The 10,038-nt window shown below is 44.8% G+C and overlaps 1 protein-coding gene across 10 annotated transcripts in view; it reads right to left on the bottom strand.

Annotated features, from left to right (window-relative positions):
* Positions 1-5,939: 5,939 nt before the first annotated feature.
* Positions 5,940-10,038, bottom strand: part of CASK (calcium/calmodulin dependent serine protein kinase) — a 417,632-nt gene continuing 413,533 nt past the window's right edge. For all 10 annotated transcript variants that reach the window (XM_087427616.1, XM_087427612.1, XM_087427614.1 and 7 more), the window contains one exon: positions 5,940-7,963. In XM_087427616.1, coding sequence (XP_087283742.1) covers positions 7,787-7,963 — 177 coding nt within the window. In that variant the 3' untranslated portion in view covers positions 5,940-7,786. The remainder of the gene's footprint in view (positions 7,964-10,038) is intronic.

The raw sequence follows: 10,038 nt of genomic DNA, 5'->3' as shown, positions 1-10,038 counted from the left end.
CTATGAAGATCATGTATTTTTTACGTATTTTAAAACATAATGGCAATTTTAATGCCTTTATTGTGTCACTTTTAGGTGGATTATGTTGGTTGTGGGTTGAAATAGCTATTCTTTATCTGATAAGGATATTTTCTACCTTAGTTTTAAGAGTTTTTGTTTGTTTTAAAATTAGAACTAGGTGTTGGATTTTGTCAAATGTTTTATTTGGCAGCTGTGAAGATGATTATACGATTTTTCCTTTTTCTTTTTTGTAACTGAGGTATATTTTACATGCAATAAAGTGCATAGCTCTTAGGTGCTCAGTTCGCTATGTGTTGACAGTTGTATATACCCATGTAACCACCAGCCCAAACAAGAAATGGAACATTTTCAGCACCCCAGAAAGTTCTAGGGGAAATTCTGTGGTAAGCTGTTGATTTGTGTGGCTGAGCCTCCACCACCAGCCTCGTGCATGGTTTCAATTTCCCCATCTCCAGCCTCAGTTTAACATCTCAAGGGCCTGGAGCCACATGTGAGGGCCCAACAGGCTGTCCCCTCTCAAGGTGTCCATCAGACCACTCTGGTGGCAGAAAGGAGCCAGATTCTCTGCAGGGCAAGTGGCCGTGGGGAGGGGCAGATAAAGCTGCCTTCTGAGATGTGAAGAGGGCAGTGGCAGTAGCTTGAAGCTTTTAGTGGTGGAGCCTAAGAACGCATCTACAGCGAAACTATTTCTGGGCACCATCCCTGAAAGGCTAAGATGGGGGAGGAGCATGGAGAGCAGGTGCAATGGGTGTAGGATCCCTGGCACTGCCATAACCACGCATGTCGTCTGCAGGCCCCATGTCTTGTGTGCTCATTCCTTGATAAAGTCAGATGCCACCTTCTGGAGCATTCTCTCCTGGAGCACCTCTTGTCTTTGACTGGGTTGCTAGCTTGCACTACTACATTGTCCTTTAGGGGGCTAGCTACCCTCAGGATACTCAAGGTCACTGTCTCCTACCCGGCACCGATCTCATTGCATTCTTTTGGCAGATTCTGTCTCTGCTGCAGCAGTTCATGGAATGACACCTGGTGTTATTTATTCAGCACATCATGTTACAGTAAACTAGGAAGAATACAGAAATATATGTTTCTCTTCATTTCTACCAGCTTAATATGGACATGTTGGATGTGTTTTCAATGCCGTGAAGTGCAGAAAATAAGCTTAATGGTAGCTTTATGCTTTTGGTCCTCTGTACATGGAGGATAAGAACTCTGCAGAAAGATGACTTGCGATTCCCTGAATCAAACGGCCAGGGGCTCAATCTCTTGTGTCTGAATGTGATCTAGACTCTTCTCTGTATTTTTGGTAGGGTGAAGTTTACTTGAGTAAAGCAAATAATCACTCCCAGTTGATGTTTCCTTAACATGGGTCTTCTTAGCGTGAGCCAGGTGAGCACGTTTGGCTGGGGCTGTTTCTGGGGGCGGGGTGTGTGTTTGGCCACAAGCAGGTGTGGGTGTCTGAAGCCACCATGGTTCTTCGCTTGGGCAGAGCCTAGGGCAAGGGCAGGGAAGGGAGGGTGTAAAGTAGGTCACTGAGGCACGCCAGGGGCCGCGGCCCAGACTCCAGCTAGAGACTTAGAACAGATCACCCAACACCAAGGGCAGTGGGCTTCCTCCTGAGGCCTTCTTGCAAAAGTCCAACAAGGGACAAGCTTTCCATGCGGGGAGCCTACACCACTCCGATCAATTTAGACTTTTATTTCTAGGAGCTGTCACAACTTGATTTTTTTTCTCTTTTTTAAACCTGAAGCTATTTTATTTTTATTTTATTTATTTATTTATTTTGTGCGGAAGATAGATCAGCCCTGAGCTAACATCCGTGCTAATCCTCCTCTTTTTGCTGAGGAAGACCAGCTCTGAGCTAACATCTGTTGCCAATCCTCCTCCTTTGTTTCCCCCAAAGCCCCAGTAGATAGTTGTATGTCATAGTTGCACATCCTTCTAGTTGCTGTATGTGGGACACGGCCTCAGCATGGCCAGAGAAGCAGTGCGTCGGTGCGCACCTGGGATCTGAACCCGGGCCGCCAGTAGCGGAGTGCGCGCGCTTAACCGCTAAGCCACGGGGCCAGCCCCCTGAAGCTATTTTAAATCTGCATTTCAATGCAAGCAACTGAGCTTGAACTGCTCTCAGGACACAGTCTGTATCAGCCAGGCTGAAGACGGAACCTGCCAGGGTGGACCCCGGGAGCCTGGGACGTGCTCCTCTGGGAGAGGGCGGGAGCTGCCCTCTGCCCCTGGCCCTTGCAGGAAGGTCTGCAAGGCCTAACCCTGGAGAGGAACTCCCTCTCCCTCTAATCCTCGTGTGGTTTGTCCCCAAGCTGTTTGGCCTGCAATCTGAGGAGACAACTGCCTTTTCGTGTTTTATACATTTTATTCATACATTTCTCCAACTTTGAAATGACAAAAGCCCAATTCTATGGTTTCCCATTACACAGCATCCTACAGGTATGTATTTTCTACAAAGAATACTATGAAGTTTCTCTTCCTCCCCTGTCACACAAGAGATAAGTGATTAGGGTTCCATCGACTTGTACTGGACTGGCAGTGCACCAGCGTTCTGGTTGTTCTGGCGACAGGGCAAAGGGATCAGGGCGGGAGGGCGTGTGCTAAGGCATGTAAATAGATACACACAGAGAGAAAGAAAAGCGGGACATTTACAAAGAATCCGAACCTTTCTGATCCCTTCCCCTCCTGGGTGTTGGAGGACACCTCCTGCACAAACGCTCTTGCACGCTAAGGCTTTGCTGTACCCCGCAAATACTTACAATTGGATACGGTGAAATATACAACAACCATCAACATCGCTCTCTTTTCATCACTGAGACAATACTTCAAAACCTTTTATAAAAAGGCAATTATACATACAGAAAAAAGAACACGTTGGCAAAACTTTATGCAAAACAACCCCAGAAATGAGTTTGAATGGCGACGTGCCTGCATTGCAATTAAACATGATGCTGTGGTCTCAGCATGTGAGGATTATGCAGCCTTCGCATCAGTCACCCTGCCTGCGGCCCTGGCAGCCTCCTGCCCACCTGCTCAGGTGCCATTCCAGGACACAGCTGAGACTGGAAATCAATTCCCCCAATTCTTGGTCTCTTCAAAATGAAAAACAAACAAACAAACAAAACAAAACAAAACAAAAACAGGTGGGACCACTCACTGTGTAGGAACACCTATTTCTACTCCTGAGCAGAACTCCTTCTAAGAGATTGCACGTCCTCTGGGTCCCAAGATGGGTCACCCAGAGGTCTGGGTCACCCCCAGGCCTCTATCGGTGGGAACACCAGCATGCTCCCTTGGTCAAGTGCCAGAGAGAATGGAACTAACAAATAAGTGGCAGCAAAGTTCCAAATTTCTGAGCATACATACATAGATATGGAGTTGTGCTTGGGGCCAGAAACAAGGTCTCCTGTGTGGCGACAAATCTCTCCGTTTTCTTTTGCTTGGTCCATTTGCACAGGTTCAAGCGAGTTGATGGAGGATCAGGTGAAAGGTGGTGGGAGTTCTGGATTTTTCTATCCCCCCAAGAGCTAAGACTTGGCAGTGCCTGTCCTAGAGTTGGCGTGGCCCTCCTCTTCCTCCTCTCTCTGTGGGCTGGATCTGCCCACCTTCTGCAGCCCAAGAGCGGCAGAGAAAAGGCCAGATAAAAGGAATGTGGACCAGTGAACACAGTCTTCTCCCTTTCTCCCACTTCCCGGTTGCATGTCACAGCTAAACTTCACTCACTGAGCTAGAAGACCTGAGACTTCCAATTGCTCCAAGTTTAAGGCAAACTGCTAAGTGAGCGTGGGCCAAGCCAATCAAGCATTAAGCACCATGGGGATAGTCCTGTAACCGAAGACACCAAATGGAGAGGAAAACCTTACTTGTAAAGGGGTAAGAAAGGAAAAGTTCTACCAAATGAAATGATTCATGATTAAAGTTTGTAGCCCTTCTGTAAACTGCAGTGAGAAGCGAAATATCTTTCTAAGAGAATTAACTAGAGGCCCAGAACAAGAGAAAAGCGCTCAGGGACCTGTACACTGACATGCCGTCATCAGCCTCAGTGTCATAAGCTCTTGTAAACAGGATGGAATTAGGAGGCTGTGTTCAATTCTGGACAATCAAACCCCTCCCCCACCCCCCGACACACACATACACACCCCAGTTTGATCAGAGGAAACAAGGAGGGATGAGGACGTAAAGGGCTTATTTTGGAATGCTGATTACAAGGTGCGTTCACCTCTTTCCAAGGGGAAAGCATGGGACCAGAAATTATAATTACGAATTTATTAATCAAGAAATTTTCTTGCTAGCGTTAGCAGCATTTTCTCTTTGCCCCGAGTTAAGAGACTGACCTGAAATGAAGAGGACAACACATCGGTGGGAGATGAGAGTTGGCTTTGGGCTGCCTGTCCTTAGGGGGCAGCGTCCACTCTGGGCATTTCCAGTGTCGTTTCCTCGAGGGGGGCTCAACTGACTCAATTTTTTCAAGGAATGAGGTCGAAGCCTTAATGAACAGATAACTATAAGCGATATAAGAACAAACAAAAAACCTCTGCAGTAATGAGATCAAACGCTTTGAAAAGATAATCGTAGCAAGGAGTCCAGGCCCGACTGGCTGGCCCAGCAGTGAGATGGACTCGAGCCTGGGGAAGAGGAGCATTTGCTCCATCCTCATGCAGTGAGGGCTCTGCAACATCTTTAGATATTCCACCCCCAACAGGATGGGCTCAGAAGATGCCTTCCGAATGCAAATAGCAAGAAGTAGGTCATCTATTTCTTTTCCTCTCTGAGCAAATATTTTAAACCATCTCACCTGACAGGAGATATATTTAATTGCATTTTAAAAGGCTACCATATTATCTTGACACTGGGAAACTTCCAGTGAATTGAGTGACATTTTCCTTTTTAGTGTTGAAAATGAATATGCTGCATGTGCAAAGTAATTACTGCCTTATGATTAGTAAATCAGGACATTTCTTCTTTTTAACAAATAATTCAGCATGTTAAAAACCGTTTTCAGCTGTAGGGAGTGGGGTTGGGGGGAGGAGAGCTCTCAGAATATGGCTCAATCGACCTGGGATAAGATTTAATAATCTAATCATTTGTTCTGGTCTTTGAAAGGAAAAAAAATGGTTTTGCTGATGGAATGGAAGCAGTAAAGAAGCTTCTTAGCAGTTTCCTCTGATTGCTTAGTGGACAATTGTAATGGAGCAGCAGCAGCAATGTACCAAAATTACTCTGAATTCAGAAATTGAAGTATTTTCCGCTAGGTCATAAAGACACTGCTTTCGAGAAGACGTGTATTAGTGGAATGGAACAGATGACCTTTTTGAGAAGTCATACAGAATGAGTCCTGGGTGCAGGAATTTTGCCATCCGCACAACGGCAAGAACAATGCCTGTGTGCTTCTCCAAGGATGCATAAAGCGACGGGGAAGAGAGGACGAGCGCCACAATGCTTCTCAATCCTGGGGCCACATTTAACTCGGCATTGCTTTTCTCTTCCTCTGCTTGATCCACCTTTATCAACATGGCAGAGGGCTTAAGACAGGCATCCTCAGCATCTCTGGAGATTTGGTCTCAAAGGGCAAGTGGGGGTGTGGCGGTTTGTACCAGAGGGAGGGAGTTTTTGTTCCCTATGTGTTAGTTGTATTCTTCTTTGTGCTTCATTGGAAAAGAGGTAGAACGGGCACTTTCACACTGAGAAGAGCCCGGATTGTGGTCAGTACCATCATGGGAATGACTGTCTGGCCTTGGCATCAGTTAGATTTAAATCAATCCTAACACAGCCCTAAACAATGCTTGGAGTTTCTCTCTCCATCCAGGGTGTCTCTGGTTTGGCCACCCTGCTGTGGGGCCCCAACAGAAGCAGTTCACTCAACACCTTGTTAGTAAGTTGCAGACTCATCTGATCACTGACAAAGGACAACATCAGAGAAAAAATCAGCATTGTTTAATAAGAGTAGGTGGGAGGGGAGGGTGACACCGTAAAAGGAGTATACAGATGCCTTCTCTGTGTGGCCCTTTAAGAGGAGCTGGTCAGCTCAGAACACACCCTGCACCCCTGCCAAGGCACAAAGTGATGAGGCCATCTAACTGACAAGAAGCAAACACGATGGTCTTTTTTCAAGGATCACAGGTTAACAGAACCACTTCACACCCTGATACTCTAATGAAAAACCTTCCACTGACCTCTGGCAAAGAGTCAGAAAACCCCCAGTCCGAATCTCCTGTATTGGAAGAATGTGACCTCATGGAAGGGTGATGAGATGGTTAATGTCTCTAAAGCAACAAGGAAAGATGATTCTCCTGTGCCAAGGGATATAGCAAGAGGAAGGAGGAACCACAGATGGCCTCCAGTACACTGGTGGCCCTCGAGCACACTGCACTCTGGGAGCCAGACGTGGTCCAAGCTGTGCTCTGGCAGAATATTTTGTTGTCCTGCCAACTGATAGTCACTCCTGGGCCTTCGATGGTTCAATGAACATCTAATGGATTATAAAATCTAAAAGATTATCACCTTGCAAACCTGAACAAATCTATAATGAAATGAAGGACCCAAAGGCATTTAATTATTGAACACATAAAAGGAAGTATATTTAAAAAAAAATTGGTCAAACTGTCCTGTTAGTTATCATTTTAAAGGAATTTACAGGGCTGTTATAGATTATTCTTTTGGAATAATTCAGTTTATAGCAAATGCCTAAACTGGTTTCTTCATTGCACAGTATATTCTCTTAAAATGGGTACTTTAAAACAATTACATACATATTAAAAATCCTCATTTCTTTGCTTAATTAAAACGTTAATACTCTCAGACAACACAGATCTGAAATGGTGAAACCAGCAATTCCCCCTCCCACCTTACAACAAATTAAATTGAGACAAAATTACAAACACATTTCACTACATGATTATTATTAATAAAAATCAGTTTCTTTTTTTTTTTTATAAAGTTGCCCGAAATGCAAGGGATGTGCATAGGTTTACAACTTAGTCATAATAGCATTTTATTCTTATTCCCCTGGGTGTGCCCCGTGAACGGAATGTACTTTGCTGTAGATTACAGATTGTTTTGTCCAACACAGACACACCGACAGCATAAACGCTCGCGACTGTCCACATGCATTAAGAGTCAAGACCCAACTTCAAATCTCTACAAGGTTTACAGGGTGCTTCAAAGAGACAGTATCACATTAGCTGGATGTTACATAAAGGACTTAAAAAAAATACTATTCTAACAAAAAAGAGAGAGAGAGAGAAAAAAGGCCTTTAAAAATTTATGACTGTTTTGTAATCACTAGACTGATTATTTCAAATAAATAAAGGAAAGAAAGATATTCCAATCCATAAAATCAGACTCTAAAAAGAATGTAGTGTTCCACCCCCAGTCAAGGTAACAGAATCATTGTTTATTATTATTAAAATAGATTATAGAAAGCAGCATCTATTTTGTGCAGTTTTTAGGGGCCTTGGAAATAAAAAGCTATGATTTCCAAAAATATAACATTCCAAAGGATTGAATAATACATACATTTAAAGATACATTTTATTAAAGTTTAGGAGAACTGATTAAAAAAGATACTGTCTCTTTAAATTAGTGTGTAATTGTTTTTCTCCTCCTATCTATTTGGACATGACAATAATTATAAATGTAGGTCACACTACAACTAGGTAGTCTCTAGGGACCACGACCTGCTGACACAAGGCCGATAACAAAGAGGCTTTTCCATGTATGAGGTGGCTCCCAGATATGCGTCAGATATCTGGGGAGAGGCCTAATAGACCCAGGAGACCGGGACCCACTGCGGGGCTGTGCACACGAGCTCAACGGCTTCCTCCAGATGTCTGATTGTCTCATCAATTTCATTGTTGATAATTGTGAGATCGAAGTAGTGTGCATATGTTCTCTGTAAGATATCAGACTCCTTCTGCAGACGCTGAAGAGATTCATCCTAAATGGTGATGGGGTGGAGATGGGGGTGGGCATGGGAGAAGGGAAGAGCAAAGAGAAGACAGAAGTCAGCTGGATTCTTTCTCTTTTCACGTTTCTGTTTGTCTCAGTGTCAGAAACAGGCAAGGCCAGACCTTCAAGTGCCGCATCTGGGCACGAGACCAAGTCTGCTTCATGACAGAGGAGACGACGGTCACCAGGATGGCAGGGTCACAGAACTACTGCTTGCAACCGGGACTGCTCACCATGCAACAGAGGGCTCCACGCCAAACTGGATGGGCCAGAGAAAACAGACACTCTCCAGCAAACATCACCCCCCCTGGACCTAGCTGTGCCTGTCCCAGGGGCAGTCAGGGACTGACTAGTGTAGCCCGAGCAGTTGTGCCCTCATCCCTCTAGCCCAGGCCTGCCTGTCTGGCTTTGGTGGGAGGTCAGAGTCCTGCACCCCTCTTCCCTTGGTCCTCTGCACTCACTTGCGCCGGGCCCCAGAGCCCAGCTGCATCTGCACCAAGAAGCCCCTGCCTCTGGACAACAAATTAAGTTGTTATTTTTCCCTTTTCTACTTAGAGGTTCAACATGTTCCAGGAATTCAATTACATATAATGGCCCTCACTCAACAGCAGCAGATGCCAGAGGCAAAAGCTTTTTGGATGTTACAAATAATGGATGAAATAAGGTCATTGCCTAGATACAACGGCAACTGGCATCTGATGAATCCCCTCAAATTGGTCTGCATTGGAAATGGCCAGCCGAGTGTCACTGTTCATAAGTAGTTGCATTTCTAATGGAAAAAAACTCGGAAGGAAAAGCAGCTACTGGACTCTAGGGAGCTTTGCTGCAGTAAGGAATTTCCCTCAACTCCCACAGCTTGCTACAGATTTTGAGAACTCTCGCCAGGGTGAGCCCACAAGAGGAGGGAATTCAGGGTCCCTAGCTTGTCACGGAGTCTGACTTTAGCTTCAGGATGGCAGTTCTTTCAAGACAGGGATCTCTTAACAGTCACCAGAAAGTCTGCCTCTGCATGTTGTTATGCTGAACTTTCAATGGACAAGCTCAAATCTGAAACTAGGGAACTTTGTAAGTCAAATTAACACCCCTCTCTTCCCCACCACTACGTAGGTGAGCTATTGGGCTGAGTCTTAAATATATATAGATACAACTGAATACCTTTTTATTTGATTAGTATCTCTCTCCCCAACTAGAGCATAAACTTGTCTTGTGTGCCCTGTCATCACTGTGCCCAGCACTTGGCATTGTGCCTTGTACAAAGTAAGCGCTTAACAAATGTTACTGAAAAAAAACAAGCACTTGGCTAATACTGGCCATACAGGATTTGATGAGTGTTAAATTTATAATCAAGAGACAAAGGAATTCTACTAGGAAATGGGGCCCACGATGATAGGGACACATCTCCAGAACAACTAAAAGATGCAGTGCCTTCAGGTATTGGGAGCTGTGGTGCCCAGCGCTGGCTTAGGACCCCTCCTCTTCTCTGAGCCCATCAGTTATTTACAAGAGACCCTTCTTGATGAGCCTCGGCCCTCGGGTGCAACTTTCTGGAAAGAGGATCTGAAGTGAAATAATGACACTCGATTGATTCCATCATGGCACCGCAGTAGGGATGGACAGACAGCAGGGAGGTTGGGAACTCAATCTTTTCTATCAGGACACTCTGAAATGACAGTGTCCAATCTGTTTTGTCATCATCTACCGAAATTTCAAAGCAGGACGTGGCATGTTTTGGATGTTAGGTTAACTACTACAGTGTAGATAAGACCTCAGTTAATAATCACCTTCTAAGGTCCTATCAACACACTTTCTGCTTGCACTTAAAAAGCATAGTATTTTCACTGTGGCTTTACTTTACAATAAATATAACGCAAAAGCCCCATTTTAGGAAACATGCATCATTCACCCAAACACAGGAGTGCTTCTACCAGTACGAGAAGGAATGATTCCTACCTTGTCACTCTCCGGGCTAGGGGATTCTATTGCAATATACAGTCCTGGGCTTCAAAAATCACTAGCAGAGTTTATGATTTGCTCAGAAAACATTCAAGAAAATTTATGGCTGAA

The sequence above is a fragment of the Ceratotherium simum genome, chromosome X (assembly GCF_057802395.1).
Source record: "Ceratotherium simum simum isolate JZ-2026a chromosome X, ASM5780239v1, whole genome shotgun sequence".
Lineage (NCBI taxonomy): Eukaryota > Metazoa > Chordata > Mammalia > Perissodactyla > Rhinocerotidae > Ceratotherium > Ceratotherium simum.
This window is presented reverse-complemented; position numbering and strand designations above follow the sequence as displayed.